The sequence below is a fragment of the Carassius gibelio genome, chromosome A24 (assembly GCF_023724105.1).
Source record: "Carassius gibelio isolate Cgi1373 ecotype wild population from Czech Republic chromosome A24, carGib1.2-hapl.c, whole genome shotgun sequence".
NCBI lineage: Eukaryota > Metazoa > Chordata > Actinopteri > Cypriniformes > Cyprinidae > Carassius > Carassius gibelio.
Genome location: NC_068394.1, coordinates 19,859,462 through 19,884,571, shown reverse-complemented (window position 1 = coordinate 19,884,571; position 25,110 = coordinate 19,859,462). Strand labels below are relative to the sequence as shown.

The following is a 25,110-nucleotide window of genomic DNA, read 5'->3' as shown; positions in this document are numbered from 1 at the left end:
GACAATATACAGGTAGAACAACCTCAATTATCAATTAGTCAAAGTGGAGCTTAGGCTTACCAATGTTAGGGAAACAAGGGTCACTAGACCGTTGCCGAATCATGGCCTGCATCTGCCTTTGCTGTTGTTGCTCCTGCCTTTCTTGATCCAGCAACTCTTGCAGAAGAAGGGGCTGTTCATCTAACAGAAGAGGCCTGTTCTGTTGACTCTGTTGTGCTTGAGACCCTTGTTGCCCTGTAGCCCCAGAATTGAACATGCCCTGTTGAGTTTGGGGGTTTGCAGGATGCTGACCACCAACCATAGGCAGGTTTAGATCCACTTGTTGTCCTTGTGAAGGTCCAAACCCTTGAAGTGGTACCTGCTGGTTCCCAGACTGCATTACATTTGCATCACCTAAAAATGCCCCTTGGGTTAGAGCTGGATCTATACTGTGTCTGATTGTTACTCCAGGGTTTATCCTGTGTTCCTGGGGTTGCCCGGGCAGCATAACCATACTCATGTTTGAGCCTAGATTAGTCTGGGTATTGGGGTCACCCCGGATAGGAGAAATTATGGATTCACTCCTAGTGTCCTCTAGATTTTCCTTGATCAACATACTTGACAGTACTGGAGCAGATCCAGCATGCACATCTGCACAAGATTCCTCAAAAAGTCTAGAGACATCATCTTGACCACTTTTAGGACGATGCTCATCATCTGAGTTTCTAAGACCTTGGCCCTCAGTTTCTATGGTTTCAGACTGAGAATGATCCTGGACCTCTTTTGACATACTCTTTTCATGCTTGACATCAATAGGACCCTTTATGCCCTCTAATTTAGGTTGAACTGAGGACATACCTCCACACCTGTTATTTCTTTTTTCAGACAAGGCTTTCTGAAGGTCTGAGGTATCCCCATGGTCATCTTCTATGTGATCACTCAGATCGAGTTCTTCATTAAACATATCTTTTTTGTCCTCAAGGTTCAGCTCAGGATCCGCATAAGCTATAAGATCAAAGATTTTTCCAGATTTCAGAAAATCATCAAGATGAAGATCATTTGTTTCTAAGTCTAAATCTTTGCCATCATCTGCATCAAGGTTCAGGTTGTCCAGGTCTTCATCAACCAAGTCTTTGACCTCCACATCATCAAGGTCCTTCACAGTAGAGTCATCTGTTTCTAGCTTCTCAACACCACTACAAGGCAATGGGATTTCCTCTGTTGAACCAGGGGTTGTGACAGGAAGTATTGCAGATTTGGCAAGAGTAACTGAATCACTACTGATTGAATGGTTAAGTGGTGCTGCCAAGGGGGTTTGCTGTTTTTCTGCATTTGTATGGTGATGCAGATTATCCATAGTAGCTGAGGTCTGCAACTGACTGACTGATCCTTGCTGTGACTGGCCCAGCACTGGGTCCATAACTCTGGGACCTTGAATTCCTGTAAATGCCACATTTTGGCCTACCATGAAGCCATGAGTGGGTCTCTGGGAATGATTAGAATGGTCCAAAGCATTTTGTGGACCAAAGGGTATTCTGACCCTGTTCTCTGGAGCCCTGTGACAAAGTTCAATAAATGGTTGACCCATTATATTATGCTGTTGCATTGGAAGGCCACGTGGTGGAAAATGTTGGGGTGGGCCCAATTGATGATTACTGCCTATTGACCTAATAACTTCAACTGGTCGTCTCATATGTGGTGGAATATTGTCAACTATTGGTCCACCTTGTATCTGGTAAGGGGGCCTGAGGAAATGTTCTTGGCTTGGAGCTCCAAGAGGAAATCCAAATCTGGAAGGAATTAGGTTTTATTATAACTTAAACACAAAAATAATTACTAGTTTGACAGTAAAGTTGATGAAGGAAAAACACTTACCTTTGTCCTTGCTGACTCATGCCAGTGTTGTTTAGATCTCTTGGGAGTGGTAGTCGGGAGCACTGGGGTTCATCAAGCATGGGCCCACGTTGATCAGCAAGGAAAGTTCCAGGAAATCTTTGTCCTGCATGAATTGGTGCAGGTCTCATAGTACCTGGATACGGAGGTGGAGGTCTACCAAAAATATCATTCTGAGTTCCAGAATCGTCCTGTGACCAATGCCTTGGAGTCCCAGGTGCAGCAGCAGGAGTTGCCTCCTGGAGTCCCTTTTCCTGTCTGATTGCACTTTTCTGCTGCTGCTGTTTGAGAATTAACTGCCGTAGTCTCTGGCGCTAAAAAAAGTGCAATAACAATATACAATCAATAACATGCAACTAAAAATAGAGCAGAGATTAAAGGAGAAGGGTAATGTTCTCTAATTGAAAAACACTGTTTTCAAACCTGTTTAATTTTCTCTTCACTCTCTCCAAGCAGTGGTTGCATTGTGTTCTGTGTATCTGATGGGTTGCCTGTGTTTACTGGAACATCATGTGAGAGTCTTTCCCCTGTTTGTGAACATGGGGTTAGAGGAGCTTGGTCAAATGGATCATGAGTAGGTGTCTGGTTAGGGTTTGTCTGTTGTAGAGAGAGACTTTCATCTGAAATCCCAGGATGTTTTGGGGTTTGAGAATCAGGAGCACAAGGACGAGCAAATGGGTCCTGCATTCTTTGTGCTTGAGGTCCAAGTGGATCTGTTTGATGGGACATGAAGTTTACTCTGGGATTTAGTTTGGGGAAGGCTTCTGGTTCAGCTACTGGATGTGGCGTTCCAGGGGGTTGAGAAAATAGGTCAGTTACTGGCCGTTGATCATAAGCCTCATTTTTGACTGGCCTAGGAGTTCCAGAAGGCTGTGAGAAATTATCTGTGGTTCTCTGACTACTAGGAGATATAGGGTATCTTTCTCCAGAAGGTCTTGGAGTTCCTGGCATCTGAGCATATGGATCGATGGCATGAGACGGAGATTGTCTGCAACTATTAGGTTGAGACTGAGAAAACTGATCAATTGTTGCAGTTCTAAGTGTGGATGATTGCAATGTATATGGATCAGAGTGTGGTCTTGGGGTACCAGGCATCCTGGCATATGGATCATGTGGTCTTGGAGTACCAGGAGCCTGAGCATATGGATCAGGCATTTGCTGAAGGTAGTCTGGTCTAGGTTTAGATGATGCCTGTGCATAAAGATCTCGTTGAGGGTGTCTGCTCATGGGCAAGGGTTGGGCAAAAGGACTCCCTTGTCCTGGACGCATCATTCTGCCCTCATTACTGAATCCATCTCCCATTGATGGATGAGGTGTAAGAGGCTGATGTGAATAGGGGTCAGAGTGTTGAACTTGGGATAAAGTGTCAGAAGACCCCCTTCTCATGCCTTGCTGCCCTGTGCTGAATGAGTCTAGCTGTAACTGGGAAGGTGGCATAGGCATTTTGAATACTGTTACAGATCCTGACTCATTACTCCCTGGAATAGGAGTTAACAGTGGCCTAGAGTATGGGTCAGAAAGAACCATGCGACTATGGGCCATGCGCTGGTATGCTTCCGAACTTAGGCCTGGTCTGGAAAAACTGTCTCCAGGTGTGATATTACTGATAAAATGTCGTCCTTGTTGCTCAGACAGTGGTCCTGGTCTAGGTGGACACATAGGTTTCACAAACAGGTCAGATGGTCGAGGTGTGTCTGGAGGCTTTGCATATGGGTCAGTGCTTACAGATGTTGGAGACCCAAAGGATTCATGGGCTGGTGAGGGCCGACTCCTTTCTTGCATGTCAGACACAGAAGCTCTGCGAGGTGTGCTTGACCCAGATGGGGGTGGCCTGGGGGTTCCCACCATTTTGCCATACGGATCCCATGGAGAAGAAGGACGGGATCCAGATGATTCAGGTGAAAACATTTGAGGAGACTGAGGTTGAGATGAGGGACCCTGTGGGCACTGAGTGTCCTGGGTAGGGGTCTTTACTGTGGATGAAGGGGGTGGCAGTTGAGGACGCACAAATACATCATCTGCTGATGCAACTGATGTTGCAGTTTCAGGCATCTGAGTCATTGTATAGCAATCCTTGGGGGTTAACGTTTGCAAAGGAGAAGCATTACCTCCACTGGTAGGCTGAGTTGTCACTGGACTCTGATTACCACTTTTAGAGTTATCTCCACTAAACTGCTGTTGCTGCTGTTTCTGAAGTTGCTGCTGCTCATTTTTCACCTGTTCTAACTTTTGTGTGGCCTCAATTTTTGCCTGTTGTTTGCTCTTTTGTCTCATTTGCTGCATGACCAACAACAACAACAAAAAAAAGATAATAGTTAATTACATCACTTGAAATTACAATTTGTAAGATATTTGCAGTAAAATATCCAAAAACCACAAGGCTAGTGTTAAATATTTGTCCAGCTGATTACTAACATTATTTGTACTGTTTTCAGCTACTTGTAAATAATGAGAAAATTCCCATTCTAAACAGTGACACGGGGCAGTACAGTCGGCTGTCAACGTGGTTAGTTACCCTTTGTTACCGCCTTTACTGACGTAGAAACCACATGACAACAGTGTCGTGGACAAATGTGGAAGTAGCTTCGCGACAAACTTAAACTAGAAAGAGATACTGATCTCGCTTGTGTTTTACTTGACAGGTGAGTTGTATTGATTCGTATCTTTACAGAAAATGTATGCTATTATAACGATCAACAAGATTATTATTATGGGGTATACACGCCAAACACGGGGCATCGCTTCTCTAGACCCGCGCGAGGATGCGTCTAATCAGGCATATTGCATTTCATTCTGACAAATTAACAAAACTAGAGCAATTACTGATCACATCCATTTGAATTCACATCCTCTAACAAAGGCCTAGTTTCAACTGAATTCAAATAGCTAACAAATTAAACTAATTCTGTTTAAATATTATATTGTGCTGATCAACCTATTTTTTAAACATCAAATAACACAATCTCACAGTCTAGTATATGCAATGAAATATCCCTTGGGCTGCCAATCACCTGTCTGAACTTCCACTCTTGTTCATGCTCAGACTCCTTGTGCTTGAGTGGGTCCTTGAAGAGCAGCTCTGTGTCCATGGGAATGCTGGGATCAAAGGGATCAGCTGGCTGTTGCTGTTGCTGTATTTTCATTGTGTCATTAGACAATTGAACTTTATTTATACGAAGGGCTGCTCTGTTGTCTCTCGCCTTTTGCTAGTGGATCAGAGCCAAGCAAGAAGTAAAAATCTTCATATATGTATATAAACACATCCAATTTTAGCATATATGAGGCTTAATAGAATCTCTTACCACATAAGGTGCCCTTTCCTGAGAACTAGCTTTCCTCCATAACTTAGCAATTTGCTTCACTCTAGTCGCCCAATCTGTTAAAAAAGTCAGATGGTTGGTCCTATAACTTGCCTCCATTTCAAGTACACAATTCTTTTTGTCGTGATTTAGGACAATCTATTCACCTGGAAAATCATCTTGAAGGTTTGGGAAGTTCATATTGGTGTAAAGAACAGGAGCCACAGTGGCCATTTCACCAAGAGTTTCTTCCTTTTCCCACTTTAACGTGCTCCTCTGAGCATTGGACATAGTGTCAGTCTCCACCACTGTTGGAGGGCCAGATCCAGGCACGGGAACAGGGGAAGCCCAGGGACCAATCACATCACCCCCTATCTGGCTAAATTTCTTCTCCCTGTAGTGAACACGTCAAGCCATTAAGTTTCACTGAAACTATATAGACTTTTAAAACAAAAATGCCAGTTCTTATCGGTGTTACACAGAATCTGAATATACTCACCTCACATTTTCTGGAAAAGGCATGTGGTGAATGGAAGAGAATGTGCCAGACACTCCAGCTCCAGGATTCCCAGGGTTTGGAGAAAAGTGTGTGTTTGGCCCCATCATGCCATTCATCATAGGAATGCGAGGGAACATTCCACCAACATCTCCTGCAAATGAGACCATGGAGAAACATGCATTTTAAAATTAGCAGTACATTTACATGTGACACTAAAGTTACATTCACAAAAAACACATCCGTGTGGTTTACTTGATAGTTAATATGAGAAGATATACAGACTGCAGACAACTTGATATGCAGAGACTGCAGACAACTCGATACCTGGGTTCTGGAGAGACATTGCTGTAGCTGAGGCATTGGGGGCAGTGTTGGGGGGATGAGGAAGTTGAGGAGGCTGGCTGGCGTTTGGACTAAGCACTGCAGTGAATAAGTCTTCCACATCTTTACTCTCCAGCTCTAAATGAATGAATAGAATGAAGGATTTTCATATATAAAGACTTTTTACCAACTCCCAACTAGGAAATTAACGCATAACACAATGCATACATTGGATATTGTTAAAACGTTGTTAAACAACACTGCATAAATATAAACTGATTCTGAGATATCTAACAAGACATATTACCCACTTGGGAAAACTGGGAAATTAAAATATTTATAACAACTGCTCTGTTGTAGATTTTCAAAATATTTTATAAAGCAACAAACCTGGAATTTTGTAGAATTTGCTAAGAATATCCCCTGTAAAAAAGGAAATATAACTTTGCCATTAAACAAACATTCAGAAATACAAATATTAAAGCAAACAATAATCACTGACAAGGTGGAAAACTGCTAAGGTAAAATCACTTGTTTGCTAAGGGTGAAACAAGAAATATTTATCATTTAATACAGATTAGGCCAGATATCAAAATGACCAGATACCATTGCTAAAAAAATTTACGCAAATGTAACATACAATATAAGCAAGGATAACACACACTAAATGGACAAAAGTATTAGGACCATTACACCAATATGAACTTTACTGACATTGCATTTTAAGTACATAGAATGTATGTACCAGATGTAAGCTATGTAAGCTTTACCAGAGACAAACTCCTTAACATTAAGCAACACAACCAAGAAAATATTTTTCAGGTCTTTGATTATTCAGACGTTTTGTTGGATATTCTAGTCAGAGGTGCAGCTGTGCTGTTCAAATGCCCGTACAGACACAGCAGAGGGAAGTGTGCTGGTTAAGTTCAGTGAGCACAGCTTTCAAACTGAAATCCCAGGCATTCATCCTGTGAATTAAAACGAATTTACAATAACTTCTCACTTGCATAAACAAGGACTTTTCAAACTTGGCTGTACTGTGCTTCAGTGAAACCTGGCTGAGTGAAGGCATTCCAGACAATGCCCTGGATCTTCCAGGGCTTCCAGGTGTCCAGAGCAAATCGCAAATTCTTTCAGAAATGTTTGTAAATGCAGACCGCATGGCTAGGGGTTTGATTTTATAATCAATCAGTGGCAATGGGTTTGATTAACACCTAAAATCAATAATCAAGAGGTGTGTCCCAATACTTTTGTCCATATAGTGAATGCATTTATTATATGTTGTGTTGTGAGTATTGTAAAAAAAAAAAAAAAAAAAAAAAAAAAAAAAATATATATATATATATATATATATATATATATATATATATATATATATATATATATATATATAATAAAAAATAAATAAATAAAAGGATAAAAATGATATAAAAGGATTTTTTTAGACAAAATAATAAAAGTAAGATTTGGAAAGACTGCAAGTAAACCATGAATCTTACCATCAGAAACCATCTTGTCCAGCTCAGGACTTAATATTACATCCAGAGGTTCTTCCTGTAGTGGCCGAGACCCACGAGCAGGGCCAGGTTGAGGAGGAGCTGACTGATCATCCGGCAGAGTGCCAATGTCCAAACCAGCTGGGGGAGAGAGAAAGTTAAACAGCTACTCTCAGACTTAGTTTATTATCCCTACTGGATAAAAAAATCAAGAAAAATCTGCAGAAAAACAGAGGTGTCATTCTGTAAATGCCTAAAATCAGAGTTGATGAGCAATTTATTTTCTACTGTGCCTGAATATTTGTTAAGAGAAGGAAAATAAAAAATGGGAGAGTGAGGATAGTTATTTTATGTCAAAATAAGGGGAAGAAAAGTTTCTTGCTCTCTCTCCCTTGCTCTCTATTTCATTCCCTCTATACCAACTCAATTTTCAGGAACCTAATTAGTGTTGTCTGCTCAACTGAGTGTGGAAAAGTATCTTTAAAAAATGGATGTTCTTTCATGATTGCATATAATTTCCCATTAGAATAGATGAGAGCTTGATCATTGAGAAAGCAAGCAACTGATTACTAATAATAAATATTGTTATCAAAATCAAAGAGTCAGTCATTGTGCTTCGGTTTAAACGCAGCGGTAAGCTTGCCAATGACAGTTACTCTGGTTTCATGTAAAGTTCTTGTTCCAGGTTCAAAACAGGTTAAGCTCTATCAACAGAATATGTGCCATCAGTTGTGTTTACACTACAGTCAGGCACTTATTAAGTTCATAGGGGTAATGCAATCTATTACAAAGTTTAAAAGATGAGATGTGTTCCTTGTTTTTTTTTACACTTGTATCATTCTTTTTTCTTACAAAAAATTTAACTATAACTTTATACTTATAAAGTTAGTAAACAAATGCAATCACACAAATGTTAATGTGTAATGTTTTAAGTGTATAAATCTTGCAGCTATAAATATGAAACAGTGGAGGTTTTAACATTTATTTCATAGTAAATTCATAACCATAAAACATGACATAACATGTTGTCAATACAGCTGAAGTTGTATTCCACTTGAAACATTTCTTTAAACCAAGCACCTTGGCATGCACTTAAAAACAAACCCTTATATATTCACATATATATTGCACACATAGGTAATGCTACAAATCATCGGTCATGTTGATAAATTGGGTTTAAAATTTTCTGTCATGTTCTATATTTATCCATCTGTAAAATATTTTAACAATCTGTATTTTAAAATAAGAGACCATTAAACGTTTGACAATGGTAGTGTTATCAGTTCCTGTTTTTATTTCTTTTTATTCTGCTCTCATAACTCCTTTATTTAAATTTAAATTTGACCAGAATTCAGAATGAAGTAGCCATAAAATTATAGTACTTAATTTTAAATACAATTATGCAATAAAACAAAATATAATGGTATTCATTATAAATTAGGTAGGCCTATAAACAACTAGCAAGGCTATAAATTATATGTTGAGTGTAGAAGAGGCTCTGACATGTTCATGGATATTATCCTTATCCCAGCTGACATTTTTTTTTTTAATATTCTGTCATCTTTTGTCGTAAAGATAGGAGAAAGCCATCATTTGAAACTTTCCTCACTTTTGATTATGTATACTCATAATAAGAACAAAGCTATGCCTTTTGTAAAAAACAAACAAACAAAAACAAAAAAATAGGATGAGCTTTCCTCCGACTGTATCCTTAAACTTTGTATTGCGGCCGTAAAAATAAACTGAAGACCTGTTATAATGGACTTTTTGCATGTTTATATGCCATACGTTAAAGGGCAACCTTTTTTGTAACCCTGTGGAACTGGCTTTCACACTGAAGCAGTTACATCACTCTCAAACCATTAGTTTTTCCACTGCAAGGCCATTCCACAAAGAGGAGGGAATGTGTCCTTGCCAACTAAAAAGCTTGCGATTCGAAAGAAATAAAACTATTCAATAAAAAATTAGACCCTTGAGAAAAGAAAAAGGACAGCACACAACACATCTCAAGCACATTTCAGTAAAATGTCACAGATTGCAAACAATCACCGTTGCCAACTAAGGTACAGTAGCAGCCAAACCCAAAATCCATCGAAGGACAGTTAAGTTCTCACCTCAGGTTCATGTGCAAGAAAACATGCAGTTTGTGTTGTTCGTAGTTAGTAAAAAGATGCAGAAAGCCAAGGATGAGTGTGTGCGTTTGTCAGAAAAGGGATCATGCAGAAACTGGCACTACAAAAAGTCTGAGGGACTGTTTGGGGGGCCGAGAGGCCAGGAGCGGGGGGCAGCTTTACTTCTACAGCCAGAGAGGCTGTGCCAACAGGGCTCTTACCGAATGGAGAGGGGGAACTGTCCACCTGGAAAGGGCATAAATCAAGACCTACAAGAACCCAAACCAGATAAAACCAAATAATTATAAAACAGAAATGCAGAAAAAAAAAGTAATAAGAAAAAGGAAGAGGATGCTTAGACAATAATTAAAAAGAAACATAGCAAACCAGGTAAAAAATGCAAAATGCAAGTGTGGAAATGTGAAAGGAAAGAGGAGATGCAGTTCTTCAGTGTCCTTTCTGAGATTGTTAGAGCATCTGCAGAGTGAAGAGAGAGGGGAGACTATCCTATGGACAGATCTTCAGACTGAGTCTACCTGATTCAGAGCCTGGCTTGACCAGGTCATCGGACAGCATTCCCAGGAGATCATCATCTGAATGTAGAACCAGCTCGGCTAAGGGATCCTCCACATTGGCTAGAGATCAAGAAGACAAGCGTTTCTGAGCACGAGTATCCACACTAATCACCAACTAAATGTTACCAAGGGCCGGGCAGTAAGACATATACTGTGTGATGGTGGAAATGTGTCAACTGGATGATCTTCTTGATAACAGGGGTGCAACTTCTGTCATTTGGACATGGTTTGTCCATAACAAAACTAATTTGTCATGAGAAGCTCTGACCAAAAACCCAGTAAGCTGCCTTTTAAGATGCTTTTTATAGTCACTGTGAAATCTGAATTGTTTTTTTTTATATTGCAGTATAAATAATTCATTTCAATCATGCTATCAAAAACATTAACTTCCCCTTCTCCTTGCAACATCTCTTATGACCAGCAACTGGGATTGCAGAATCATTTAAGTCAATAAAAACATCGATCAAGAAGTCATTTCACTTAGATCTACACCACAATGTGAGATGAAACAATTGTAACATGTGTTTTAATGTAGACCAAGTCAAATTCTAAGGCAGCACTGAATGTGTCGTTGTTAAAGGAACAGTGACAAGATTCGTGAACAAATATCCATCCAAGATGACAAATTATTAGCTGAGAGAAAATAAAATAGCTATAAAAACAATTATTTCCTTTAATACTGAATATCTATGATATAAAAGACACACACACACACACACACACAAAATACAAATAAATAAGAATGACCAAGTACTTGTGTCTGCTGTGCAACTGAAAGCATCTTGATCCTCTTGTGTGTTCCAGTGCAGTTTTTGTAAATCATGCATCATCACTTTATTTCAGTTATGTAAACCACAAGGCAGCTCACTAGATTTTGGAACAGAGCCACACTGTTTAGGGTAATATATATTTCTTATATAGCTGTATGCACCTTAAACATTGGGGGTGACGTCCTCCTAAATAAAAAGATTTTTTTAAATGATGTTCTCGGTCAAGTGGTATAAGGTTTAAGTCATAGCACCCACCCCCTAATGTCAGCTGAAATATTCTTTATAATTTTATATGCATTAAATGCATAAAACTGTATGCATAATAAGATTCCCAAATCAAAAGCTTGTTTCAAGACTAAAATGCCACGAGAGGGTTAAACGCAAGAATCTGCAGAGCAGAAAGAGAAGCTTCACTCTATGAGAGATGAAAATCTCTAAGGACAAACAAGCGGCCCTGAAAGCCTTCAAATAGCTTTGTGATTGCTCTCCAAACTAATACGCACAGGCCTTCTAAACACTGCACTGTGACTGCCAGCTTCCTATCCTCCCAGAGAGCTCCGGCAGGGAATTCAGAAAAGTGCTGGCAAATTGGGTTTTAAAAACATGTTCGGTTGGCCATGAGCAGGGGTCTGCTGGGCTGGGTGTAAATGAGGGTTGACAGAACTGAGGATAAGGAGAAATGGTGAAGAATGAGGCGTCTGAACAAGCTCTTCAGCCTATAAGAGTATGCAAATCAGGGCTGAAGAGGACACAAAATGTGGGGCAAAAAAAGTTAATTTATATGGTTCGTCTTCTTTAGTCCCTGTGGCGAACCATGAACCTTGACAGTCTCTAATGCAAACCACTGGAGTTACACTGTAGGATTCTGCAGTGCTTTTGGGTTGTGGGATGCATTCGGTGTGTGCAGATGGGAAAGCGGGAGGAACTGTGACAACGGCATTATAGCTCTCTGCAGAATTCACTGCAATCTAGAGCAGAAAACTGTGACCTGACTGATCACAGCAGAAGAAACTAACTCTTCTTTAAACAAAGGGAATTCACAGTGGGTAGGTAGGAGATATATCTGGACAGCACTGTGTCTGTTTGGAAAATATGTGTGTAGACATCAATATATATACATATATTTTTCAACTCTATTAATCTACATATATTTCTAAATATGAAAGTGAGGCTGAACATACACAGTGGCCCTGCTTTAGACGAGACGGGAGTGGACGTGGTACTCAGGAGCGGGTCAGATAAAGGGTCCAGGAAGCTGCTGCTCTGTGATTTGCTGTCTGCGTGACTGGCTTCTTCCTTCACAATCCCCGTTTCCAGAGCTGACGTGGTCTGTTTGCTTTTATCCAGAAGTACTTTCCCAAAAAACGCCTCCTGTAACATATAAGTTAATAATGCACATGCAAACCATGTAAATACTAGATTTCCAGTTGTGTTTGCTTGTACCAAAATTTGACAAAAAATTGGTGGTTTAACATGGTGATCTGAGTGGTTAATTCAAGTCTCTATTATAATTTGCGATCTAGATATGACTCAGGTCCACAATGTAAATCTAAGTTGTTTTTCAGCCCATTTTGGCTGATTTGTTTTTTTTTTTGCAGTACTTTCTGAACATCTCCTGCTCTAAATGTCAAAAGGTTGCCACAGTGCTACATGGTAAAGCAGGTTTGTAGCACTTGAGAATATAGTAACAGTATCAAACTATCAATGTGATCATTCCCTGCTGTCTTAAAACATTAAAGGCCTAATGTGCTGCAGTTTAAATCATTGATTCAAGACATTCCTCTGGTGATGACCTTTATGTCTAAATTCAGGTTGGACATACAGGAACGCCTAAAGTGACAGCTGTTGCAGTTAATGCATCACTGCATCTCCACGCTGAGCATGATGGATTTTTTTTAAGAGCATGTGTCATCCATGCACATTCTCCCAAAACCCCAGATCATTACATTCCAACACTTTTACTGCATATTTGTTGGATTGACCTGTAGGTAGGAGGGGAAGGCCTCCTCTAGTTTGGTTTTCTTCTTTCTGTATCTCTTCTTGACTTTCTCCAGTGGCTCACTAACGATGGGAGTCCCATTCACAGGAGTGTCTGGTTCATTCCAACCTGGAGAGAAGATAAACTTGATTAGTATTCACCAAAAAAATACATCCATCCAAACCTGAGAGGTCCAGACCATACCTTCTTCCTTTCCTGTGTAGTTCTCTATGAGTGAGCTTGTGGAGTCTTTCCGACCGAGAGAATGCTTGCCTTTCCCCTGCCCTGCTTTACTCCTCTGACGCACCATAAACCCACCGATACCTAAAGAGGGAAGATAGAGAACATAAATATAATTTAACTTAAAATTGTGTCACTTAAAAAAAATAAATAAACAGCTGCTTGACCCCTAAAATTGGTGATGAATGGATTTAGGAATTAAAGGGTTAGTTCACCCAAAAATGTAAATTTCCATAAATTACTGACCCTCAAGTCATCCTAGGTGTATATGACTTTCTTCTTTCAAGTGAACAGTGAACGCAAGCTAGATTCAATTGATAATTACGTATTAAATATGGTTATTTGTCTTACAAAAATACCTCGATTCGCTACAGGAGACACGTTTTATTAAGGATGGGCACTTTTTATTTAAATTCTTTTGGACTGATGCACTGCAAAACCTACTGAGTGCCATTAAACCGCTTGAAAGATCAAAGACCATTTTTAATATAACTCTGACTGGATTCATCTGAAAGACGAAAATCATATACACCAAGGATGACTTGACGGTGGGTATGTTAATGGCTAAATTTTCATTTTTGGGAGAAATAACCCTAATGTGGGATCCTTACAGTGACGTCTTGATATTCATCTCCATAATTCAAGATGACTTATTAACTTTAGGCCAGGAGAGGGTGATTCATCTTGGCAACGCTTCTGGAGCAAGCATTTCAGGTAAGTCTATTTCTGGTTGTACCACACTGGCTCAGTCTGACCCACCACGGTTCACAGCATGGACACAGAATGAGGTCGGTTTATTGTACTCTAAATAGTGTAAATACTTCAATGGGAAGGTACAAGGCTAAGAGGAAAAAAACCAATGAAATGCACAACTAACCAAATAAAGAGCACTTAAACTTACATTTTTGTAATTTGCATGTGTTCATCCCTATTCAAAAATGTGTGGGGGGGGTACTTTAAAAAACAAAATGAATGCACATAAGTCTATACTGTATGTGTTTATATATACATAAAAAAAGAAATGAAATGGAAGGTAGTGCTTAAAAAGGACATGACTTTAAAGAGATTACTTCTTTAGTTAGAAAAACGCTCTGAGAGAATGTTCTTTCTGGAGTACTCCCCAACAAGGAGCTTTAAAGAGCAAAGAGCACTGTGGGATGCTATTTAAGGTCCAGAATTCGCAGCCGCACTATTTCACAGTCCAGTGGAGCTGTCCTTTCAGATAAGTGCACCTTTCTCCCTCTCGCTCTCTCACCAGGTCTGTACGGCTTCCTCTTCCTCTTCTTGCTGCTGTCGCTGCCGTTGGCCCCTTTCAGGTGGTCATCACAGTGCTCATGCTCGGGGCTAGAGTCAGATTTCCCATCACAGTCCATCAGGTTGCCCTCTGCAATGCAGCCAAACAACACAGAGCACTCTAGATGACAGAATATTCTCAAAACCACACAAAGATACATACACAAAAAACAGTGTGCACCACTCACTAGAAAATGTGAGTGGTCCTATTGCCATTGGCAGAAAGTCATGCGCTCCCGGTAAGAAACAACCAATCAGATCTGCGGTCTGTAACTTTGTTTGTGTTCAAAATGTAGAAAAATTTATATAATAAGGGAGTACACCATGAATCCATTTTCCAAACCGTGTGTTTGGCTTGTCCTGAATCACTAGGTTGCACCTATAATAAGTGTTTATATTCAGACTATTTTAGATTGATTCGGGGGTACCGCGGTGGAGTAACCCAGTACCGTTGTGATTCTTCATAGACATAAACAGAGAGAAGTAGTTCCGGCTACGATGTTCTTCTGCAAGACGCAAATGTTCTGTTTATTAACCGCTAGAGCGTCAAAAGTTACCTACCGCAGCTTTAACTGCAGAATTCACTCACATAATAAAAACGAAACACACACATTTGCGTTCAATGCCATCTGACTTCTATAAAGACGACAAAAACAAAGAAAGGTGTAAAGGCAGGTGAAGTAAAATAAAACAGAGGATTGTTTCGAAAAAATTATTGGCGCAATCCACAAAAACAACAACAAAAAACTTAGTTTTAACAAAGGATGAAAAGAGAAATTTAATCTAAACACAATTTTTGTACTGTTTTTCTATTTCTTTTGTATAAAGTTCAGATTTTTTAAAGCCCTGTAATTAATGGGGTGTAGATTATATGAATCATACATTTAAGTCTTAGAATTCAACTTTTAATGTTAACCCAGGAGCTGGAGTTATTCAAGCCTTTAGTTTAAAGTTGTAAATTGCCATTTTATACATGGTATCTGGCAGTGAGGAGGTTAAATTGTTGGCCCCATTCCTCCTCATTAACCCCCGCCTGCTCTCTCAGACTGGCACTACGATGGAAGGGTAGGCCATTAATTCAGTTCGGGCCGCCTAGCCTCTGATCACTGAAATGCCAAGGCAGGTATAATTTGCTGACTGCTGTTTTCAAAGGCTGTCTTTTCTCTCCAAGTCGAATTCATTACAAGGCTCACCTTCTTGTTTTACAGAGCAGGGTGGCCAATATGCACAAAATTTTAATTTAAATGTTATGCGTGCAATGTTTTCACATTAAAAAACCTCCTCTTATCCCATTTTTATATGTAGAGACATGAATTTGAGTTTCTTTGAGACTTGACCAGTGGTGTGGAAACGTCACCTTTAAGCGCAAACACATTCTTTACCTCTACTGTCGTCCAAGTCTCCATCTCTGAAGAGCTCAGGCTGGGGGTCAGGGGGCGTTTGCAGCACGGCCACACTATTCTGATTGATGATTTTCAGCTTAAGTTTAGGTTTGGGTCGTCTGCGGCGTGCCGTCTGGACACATAAACTCTGGAGCTGAAACAAGCCCGACTCGGTCAGACACACACCATCCTGAGTGTAGGTCCGCTGGAACTCTGGCACAGAACAAGAACAGAACACAGCGATGATGACCGTAAGAGTCCATCGAAACATAAGCAAAATACATAGCAAACTGTTAGAGCAAAGTGAAGACCCATATTTATAAATACCATTTTCCTTGACTTTTGTAAGAATCTGTGCCACTGCAGGAGGCTCGTTGATGTCAATGAGCTTTTCCACTGTGCCACCTGTAACAACACATAAGCAAGATGGAAGTTTGACTTATTTCAAGTTAACACTGCATATTCACAGTCATTTATTTAGTCATTTATTGATAGGAGGCCAGTCTGGAGCCATTAAAGGCAGATTACATTAATCGCGGTTTCATTCACATGAACAAGTTGCAGCTTGTTTTAAAATTCAGCCCATCTGCTTTTTTTTTAATGAATCACAATTTTGCTGGAACAAAGTTTCATTGACCAAAACACTCTAGTGTCCATCTGGTCCTGAAAAATTGGGCATCAACATGCACATCATACACAAGTCAACAAAAGATAATTCATCAAGCGTATTCACCTGAGCTCACGATTAGGGAATTTTTGTGCAGCCAGGCAATTTTTTTTTTAGCATATGCAAATCAAATCGGTTTAGTTCTTTGTAGTTTGAACAAACGGAACGAGGCATAAAATCAATTAACAAACTCAAATCAAACTACAAACAAAAGCTGATTAAAGCCGGTTTCTGAATATGTGAGCATTCCAGAAGTTTGAGGCTCTTACCAGGCGTGGATGTGGTATGTGTTCTACATAGAGAGCAGTCGAAGCCCTCATCTGATGCGCTCTCCACCTCTTCATCAGAGTTCAGCCCCTGACATGAGGCATGAACCCACCTGTAGACCAAACACCATGATTAGGCCACATTTGCAACCAGTTAGCCATTAAAAATAAGCCATTAAATATCACATGCTCAATGTGCTGAATATTTTCCCCCATCAACACTTACGTTTAATTCATGTATTAATCTACCGCTGAGCCATTTCCCAAGATACTCTTTTATTTTGCCATTATGGCATTTGGCATGATGGAGTGCCACCCACCTGTCACACTGCCTGCACTGTAGGATGAGCTCTTCCTCTCTGTAGCTGCGCGCACACGCGGGACACACTGTGAGACTCGCACACGGACCGCATTGTGTGTAGTTATTCTGCCACTCACAGCCCTGGCCAGGCGACGTAGCTCCACAATGAGTACACAGCACACACCTGATGGAGAACAATGCAGTTACCGATAAAAAAATACATGCGTAAATCACCTTATCCCAGAAACATACACACTTTTAATCATAAACAACTAAATCCATTATTTTACACTCATTTTTGTGGCCTTTCTGTGAATGGACACACCTTTTGTTTGCACATGGCTTAGCATAAACTGTGCTGCCTTAAAAATAAATATTTCAATGGCTCCAATCCAGGTAAAGCTCTGACTGAAAGCACCACAATGCATTGCAAACCAAGCTGTGTTTGAATGAGGATTACATGTGACATTACAGCAAATATGTAGGAAATCCCTTTAGATCTCGTTTGAAAGCAGCTGCTGAGGATCAAGAGTGTTAGATGGGTAGAGGGAGAGAAAAAAATGAGAGAAAGGCATGCAAAGAGAGACATGAAGCTAACAAAGAGATAATGTTAAAGCATTGCAATTTAAATTGATGAAATTCAGAGAGAATGGTCACAGACAGAAAATGTCAAGGTTATATTTAACTCCAAAAACAAGAGAAAGAAATAATAATACTAAAAAAAAAACGGAGCCCCGCACATGGGATGCAGGAAAAAAAAAATTGTAGGCTAAATTATGTGCACGATTTACTGTTATTCCCTCAATTTATAAATTGTGCGCACAATTTACTAATTTGTTCCCTAAATTTGCTCAATCATTCACACAGTTTATAAATTGAGAGATCTAATTAGTAAATCGTGTGCACGATTAAGCAAATGGAGAGAATGAAATAGTAATCATGTGCACGTTTTAGTACATCGAGGGAATGGATAAGTAAATAGTGAGCACCATTTATTTTATTTTTCTTGCATGTCATGTGCTGGGCTCCGTAGATAATTAAGATCCTGCATACTGACATTCTGAATTCTTTTTTTGGACAATTAAGTACACTTTCTTCACAAATAAATCTTCACGACTCATGCACCATATTACAAGTGTTCTGAAGCTCTATTATAGCTTTCTCTGAGAAACAGTCAAATTCAGCCCTCAAATATAGAGCTTAAATAGTCTTAAAATGAATATATTTACTAAACAGGATTCACAAATGCGAAAGCTAATTTGCATTCATAAAAAAATACATTTATATAAATACACACAAACATGTATATGTTTAAGAAATATATCATATACATATGCACGTGTGTATATATATATATATATATATATATATATATATATATATATATATATATATATATATGTGATATAAATATACACAGAACACACACATTGGATACACACATGAATTGCTATGGATTTTCATGTGGCTATTTTAAGATCGTCTACTAGTCATTGATAAACAAATTTGTGTTTTTTTTTTTTTTTTTATTGTATTCATTTTTTTTATTATTAAACATTTGTGAATCATATGTTGTATATATTAATTTTGAATCTATTATAGCTCATTATATCATTTTAAACTGACAGGTCACATTTAGTGACAATACAAACATAAAAAAAAAACTATATGTTCATTTATGCAATTAATAGGGGCTTGCAAGTAATCTTGATGGTTCAAAAAAATGACAGATGAAGACAGAGCTATGAAAGCACCAAACTGGGCTGCGGTCCAAAGCTGCATCTAATTTTAGCAAAGACTTCTGTTTGTGTGTGTGTACATACCACTTGCACTTCCAGCTGCCTTTGGGTACATTCTGCAGTGGTGGGTCCAGACAGTATGTGTGGTAGCTAATGTCACAGTCATCACAGAGCAGCAAGCGCCCGGGGTCACTGGCCTGCCCACATGCCTCACACACTGTGCACTCCAGACAGCGCCAGCCTTTACTCAACACCACCTTCGTGATCTAAAACACACACACACACACACACGAGGTCAGAGGTCACAGGTCAAGCACTAAAGGGCAATGGACGGTTATATATTTAGCAGGCTATAATCTGGATGGATAAAATAACCCACAAAGAACACAGCCGTAAGATGTCTCTGGAGTCAGAGGTATTTGTCAAAAGGATTTACTGGCATTTACAGATCAATTTAGGTGGGTGGTGATAAATCAATCCAACCACATCATCCTGTACTAACAGACATGTCCAGTCCACCTGCTGTTCACTAGCACCACTTGGTTTGTACTCCGCTGGGGAACGGGACCATTTGATGCATATTAATAAAGAAAAACTTCATATATGCTTGACATGACAAGTTGATAACCTATTTAAACACGCAAAGTCTGAGTTAAAAGACTAGTTCATATAAAATAAAAAAATGAAAATGAAATAAAATACGATATGACACTTTTAGTGCTTTTTTAATACATAGTGACCAGGAGCTGTCAAACCCCAAAAGAGAAGCATGCAAGCAATCCATATCTCATCAGGTGAATTCCCAGTCGTCTTCATTGGGATAGTTCACCCAAAAATGAAAGATTGGAGAGATTTCTCTGCGTCTGTTGAAAGTCCACAAAAACAAACCTTGGAACTTAAAAAAAAAAATCCATATGAATCGAGCAGTGTTCTGTCAAGTGTCAAGTGTTGAAGAAGAGACAAGCACTGAAAGAATTTCATTTGCAGTGTTAACCAATTAAAAGAAAGCCAAGAAAAAATAACAAGAATGACTATCAAGGTTTTTCTCTTAATCAAGAAAAAAGACAAAATTACAAAACGAATGCTAAATGATATTTGACAGTGAACACATCTCGCTGGTGTCAGCCACAAATATTAACCATGTTTACAAAAATCTTTGAGGAATGACAGGTTCTTAAATTCTAAGATTATAATCTTTAGATACTTCACACTATGCAACTTTTTCCTGCCGACTGCAAATAGTGACTGAGCCTAACTGGAACAAACCCTGTCCGACTGGGCACACGATCTGTCCTCAAGACCAAATTCCATTCATAATTGGCCTGACAGTCATGTAGTTGTGTTCTCGGCTTTACGTGACAAACACATTTATTACAGGCTTTTATTCACACTGATCAACACACATGGATAGATCATATTAAAATATGGTAAACACAAGCCCAACTGTACTTGCTTGATGCATGATGAGAACCAATGAGGTTTTGTATGGTTGAGCTGGTGTTGACAAATTAAAAATCATTTTCATATAATCACGTCTGTTTAGAAAACTTTGAATAAAAAACTAAATTCAACTGGATTGCTTTTACAATATCTTTACAAACTTTTGAAGCTTGTTAAGTCATTAATATATATATGTATAATTTTATAAATCAAATCAAATCAAATAAAAAGTTCTTCTCTGCTGCAGCTCTCAAATCTCATTTAGACTTCCCCACATTCCAAAATGGTTCCTTAATACAGTACGTTTTGCACCAGTTTTAACATAAAAAAATGAACAGTCCTGAAACCCTAGAAATGTAGCACCCTATTTGCATGGACTACTTTTATAGCATTTTTGAAGCTTGACAGTATACATCGTCATCCACTTTCACCGTATGAAATAGTAGCATTTTTCCCAAAGTCAAATGGGTTTAGAACAATATGAGGGTGACTAAATAGCAGAATTGATATCTATTATCTTTAAATAAATGCCCTTGTTCTGTTATCTGGGATTTCTTCAGCAGCTGTGATTGTTAACTGCAGCTGCTTGCACAGACCAACTGCACGACTGAATGAGAGGAAGACAGCTCTTTCACAGGTGCTTGGTTTAGACATCAGAATGCATGACACCTGGACATGACATTTGCCTGTTGGATGCTAAAAAAAAAAAAACATACGTAGATACGTTTAGGTAGATATTTCCAAGCTCTACATTCTGATGGGACAAGCTGTTTTATAATAGATGATAAATGTGCACCTACACCTGAACTAAATTCTATTCTAATGTACTAAGCTTAAATAAAACAAGGAAGAACTCAAACCGCCAGCAGATAAGCTAATGAGCTACATTATGGATTCCCAACAAGGGGTACATGTTCCCTCAGGTGGTACTTCCAGGGGGTTTATAAAAAATAAATAAACTATTTGCTATTTAAAATAAAATATCAGGGCTCTCAAAATTAATAAATAATCATTTTATCTCATTATGTTTTTGGTAGGGAAACTTTTAACACAACCTTGATGAAGGGGTACTTGAACCTTAAAGGTGCCATCTGTAATGTTTGGCAAAAAAAATCAAGTCATACTCCACATTCCATAACAGATGGGGGCAGTATGCCTCAATAAAGTGAATTGGTCTACTCTAGAGTAACAAACGAGAAACGGCATAGTCTCTGTGCTCCGCCCCTACTTTCACAACAACACTACAGCCATAGCCAAAGCCTAACTGTGCGTTCACACCGCCGGCGTCTAGAGTGTCAAAAATCGCTCTTACCGCTCTGCTCACGACGCTGCAGAAAGATTTGTGAACGCTCAGACGGCTCTAACGTAGATCGAATGCTTATTTTGTATTTAAAGCGACCGCAAAGCAAACAAGCTTGTTGATCTCGTGCAGACTAACCACAAGGAGTAAGAAGTTAACCTCATTAAATATTGATGTGGACGAAATATTATGATCCTTTACTTAAAATGAACAATCTCAGACACCTTGGTCCACGTATCACTTTTAATTTATTTTTTATGTCCCTGTACGCAAACAGGGACACATCATAGATTAATACAAACACTAAACAGCAATAATCAACCTTTATTCTGCTTGGGAAATAATGTGCCAACTCTCAAGCATTCAGCGTGAGACACACACAATTGACTCTTTTCACACGCTTTCACGCCACACATCAATTTTTTCACGCACAGAAAAACCACGAAGCAAAGAGGACACGGAGACCAACATACTAGACAGAGCAGGTTAGTTATGATATAATAAAATGGGTAACGGTTAGCCATCGCTAACATTAGCACGTTTATCGAACAGCCTTCGATACATTGCTATGTTATAACTTCAAGAAAACAAATACACAAACATATAAAACAAACTTCTAGCGAAATACTAACAGCATCTAACTTACTGTTAGAAATGTTGCAAGTTCGGAAACGAGCCTCAATTCTTTATGGTCCATCAGTTGTCTCCAGTGATTGAAAACAGTGCCGATGTTTACTCTGGGTCGGCTCCTTTTCTTATCGGATTTGATTTGTGATTCCGAGCACGGTTGTTTCCCTGTAGCGGGTGGTGGTGGTAGGGGTCTCTTGCCAAGGGCTTGAGACATCATTTCTCTCTCTTCCCTGAACTGAAATGAAGTAGGGGGCTGTACTTTCCACATGATTTACATCAGGTTCAAGTACACGCCCACAAGCCTTGCGAGTTATTCGTGTATTGCAGGTTGGCTGGTGGTTATGTTGCCCGCATACCGCCTCCCATGGCCGAAACTGGTATTAAGACACCTGTCAGGCCGGGGCTAGTAATGCTAATGCTAATTAAGGTAGATATCTCTGCAGCCCTATAACTTGACATTTTTTTATGACATCATCGCCCTTATTTCTTCTCATTCTTTTGATGCGTGTAGGTCATGTTATGGATATTTTTACCTCAATTTTTGCATATGGCACCTTTAATGATGGAGATTGCAGGTGTTTATAAGACAATAAATGTCCGGCTACACAAAACTATATCACTGGGGTTATTATTAATAATACATTTATAAAATGCTAGTGTTTTTATCATATTGCTAGGGCTGCCATTAAACACTTAATAAGCCACTCTCCACAACCAACAATCACTTTAATGCACCACCGCCACTTGAGGTTTATTACTTTAATTGTTCCTAATCAGGCTCACACTGAATCTCTGTGCACAAAACTCCACATCAATCTCAGCAGATTTCAGAATCTGATCTGGGAATATGAGGAAAAAAATGTAGAATCCATCTGGGCCTTTTATATTAAATGAAGATCAGGAAGTTTCTGGCATATCTCAAAGCGCTGAGAGATACCGAAAGCACTCTGATGTATTCTTCTGTCCCTGCTGTCTTTACAGGATAAAGATCTCTGCTTTAGTCTATCTACATAAGACACAGACTTTATAGTCTGCTTCATAATCCTCTTAACATTTTACTCATTACCCTCGGGCTGCTTTTATCCAGCTCCTCTTACACTGACCTGTCACACTTATCTCACACACCATTAACCTTCACTCCAGATAAGAGCAGCCCATAAACAGGTTCAGCTATGAATGCTATGGTGGGGGTCTTACCTTAATATTGACGCAGAAGGGGTGGTAGCACTGGCCACACTGGGAGCAAGCTAGCAGTCTGCCCTCAGCACCCTGCCCAAAGCTCCCACACACCACACACATGTCCTGGAGACACAAGAGAGATCAGATGTCCACCGGTGAAGTTATTTCTCACACCCATGCTTACATAAAGATCATCCAAGGCACATATTTTTTTAGAGCATGATCATGTGTCAAGAGTTTTCACAGTGTTAACTGAATTACAGATATTCAGCCTTAATGTTCAAAAACGTTGTGCCTTAATTATTATTTATAGTGCCTTAATGTTGATAAGTGCACAAATTCTTTTTGAGGCAATTGTGATTATCTGTAGCAAAAAAACACGAAACCACTAAGCGAAAACGCAAAACTGTTTTATTTTGCCTTAAGTTCACTGGTAGACTTACTTGTTTAAGTGTGAAGGAGTCAGAGGCAGAGAACAGGACTACAGTGTTGTGCATGGAGTTTTCCTCCTCTTCTTTTACCACATATGGAGAATCCATTAAGCTCACCTGGAACAAAATAAAATAAAAATTAATGCCACTGAAAAGGTTAGCATTAAAAACAGCTATGGACAATATATACTCAATTAATTTATATAATTTGATATAATTGGTCATTAATTCACATGGAACCCAAATCCCAATTTAAACTGTTAACTTGCTTAAATTATCTGGATTTAGCTAGGCTATTACAGTAGTACAGTTTTTATTACTCCACCAGAATTTTACTTTATTTTTTCTCAACTAATGCTTATATTGGGACAAGCTTGTCTTAAGGGGAAAATTCTGTCATCAGTTATTTATTATCATCAATTAATTATTATCATGTCCAAACACATTATACAAAACTTGAGATTTATTTACACACGTAAAAAAATGTTAACAGTATACACATCAAATATAGTAAATGGGAGTTAAAACGTACTTGCTTGAAGTGCGAGTACAAACCTCCCTGGTCCTTGTTCATCAAGCAAGTATGGTTGAGCTGCAATTGACCATGTTTGACGTGTTCAATGTATGTATGTTGATTAATTTTTAGATTCATTTGGATTACTTTTACAATGTCTTTACTTACAATTTGAAGCTTTGATGAAAATGGACAGACATTTCTCAGGTTTATACAGAAATATCTTTGTGTTTTAAAGATGAATAAAAATATTATGGGTTTGGAACAACATGAGGGTGAGTGATTGATGACAATTTACATTTTTTGGTTACGGTATCTATCACTTTAAGTTTGCAATGCACCATAAAAACAGCAGGGCTGTTAATAAAAATAAAAAAAATAGCTTGCTGTGCTGGTTCCACAATGCAGGGTCATGTTTCTTACATGTGTATTTATTGGGCCGGGACTTTAACGCGTTAATTGAGATTAATTAATTACACAAAAAATAACGCGTTAACTAAGATTAATTAATTACAGAAAAAAAAAATTCCCGCATTATTTTTGCACCGCGGAACGTTTCTCACTGGATTTGTTTCGGCGGACCGATTATACTGGAGCACCAACTGGCGTTCGCTTCTTTTACTGTCTATGTTCGCATATCACTGCAGCACATCGAGCCTCAAGTATCACCTCAACGCAAAACATATAGCAGCTAGCGTGGACTTTACACTTTATGTTGAACTATGTATTATTTTGTTGGTGCAACAGTTTATGTTGAACTCTTTATTGTTTTGGCCAAGGTTATTGAGAGTTGGACTTAGTATGTTA

General features: G+C 39.0%; 1 protein-coding gene across 8 annotated transcripts in view; it reads right to left on the bottom strand.

Moving 5' to 3' along the window:
• Window positions 1–25,110, bottom strand: part of LOC127946125 (histone-lysine N-methyltransferase 2C) — a 155,560-nt gene that overhangs the window by 22,990 nt on the left and 107,460 nt on the right. For 4 of the 8 annotated variants that reach the window (XM_052542427.1, XM_052542432.1, XM_052542429.1 and 1 more), the window contains 23 exons: window positions 23,802–23,906; window positions 23,377–23,481; window positions 18,894–19,075; window positions 17,090–17,254; window positions 16,771–16,882; window positions 16,164–16,242; window positions 15,837–16,049; window positions 14,417–14,545; window positions 13,126–13,245; window positions 12,926–13,050; window positions 12,125–12,314; window positions 10,135–10,233; window positions 9,820–9,867; window positions 7,491–7,628; window positions 6,382–6,414; window positions 5,995–6,129; window positions 5,671–5,821; window positions 5,339–5,565; window positions 5,175–5,248; window positions 4,884–5,078; window positions 2,296–4,149; window positions 1,855–2,186; window positions 61–1,769 (listed from right to left, as the gene is read on the bottom strand). In XM_052542427.1, the coding sequence (XP_052398387.1) occupies window positions 61–1,769; window positions 1,855–2,186; window positions 2,296–4,149; window positions 4,884–5,078; window positions 5,175–5,248; window positions 5,339–5,565; window positions 5,671–5,821; window positions 5,995–6,129; window positions 6,382–6,414; window positions 7,491–7,628; window positions 9,820–9,867; window positions 10,135–10,233; window positions 12,125–12,314; window positions 12,926–13,050; window positions 13,126–13,245; window positions 14,417–14,545; window positions 15,837–16,049; window positions 16,164–16,242; window positions 16,771–16,882; window positions 17,090–17,254; window positions 18,894–19,075; window positions 23,377–23,481; window positions 23,802–23,906 (6,520 nt within the window). The remainder of the gene's footprint in view (window positions 1–60; window positions 1,770–1,854; window positions 2,187–2,295; window positions 4,150–4,883; window positions 5,079–5,174; window positions 5,249–5,338; window positions 5,566–5,670; window positions 5,822–5,994; window positions 6,130–6,381; window positions 6,415–7,490; window positions 7,629–9,819; window positions 9,868–10,134; window positions 10,234–12,124; window positions 12,315–12,925; window positions 13,051–13,125; window positions 13,246–14,416; window positions 14,546–15,836; window positions 16,050–16,163; window positions 16,243–16,770; window positions 16,883–17,089; window positions 17,255–18,893; window positions 19,076–23,376; window positions 23,482–23,801; window positions 23,907–25,110) is intronic. The other 4 variants (XM_052542426.1, XM_052542431.1, XM_052542430.1 and 1 more) reach the window with 4 other exon arrangements.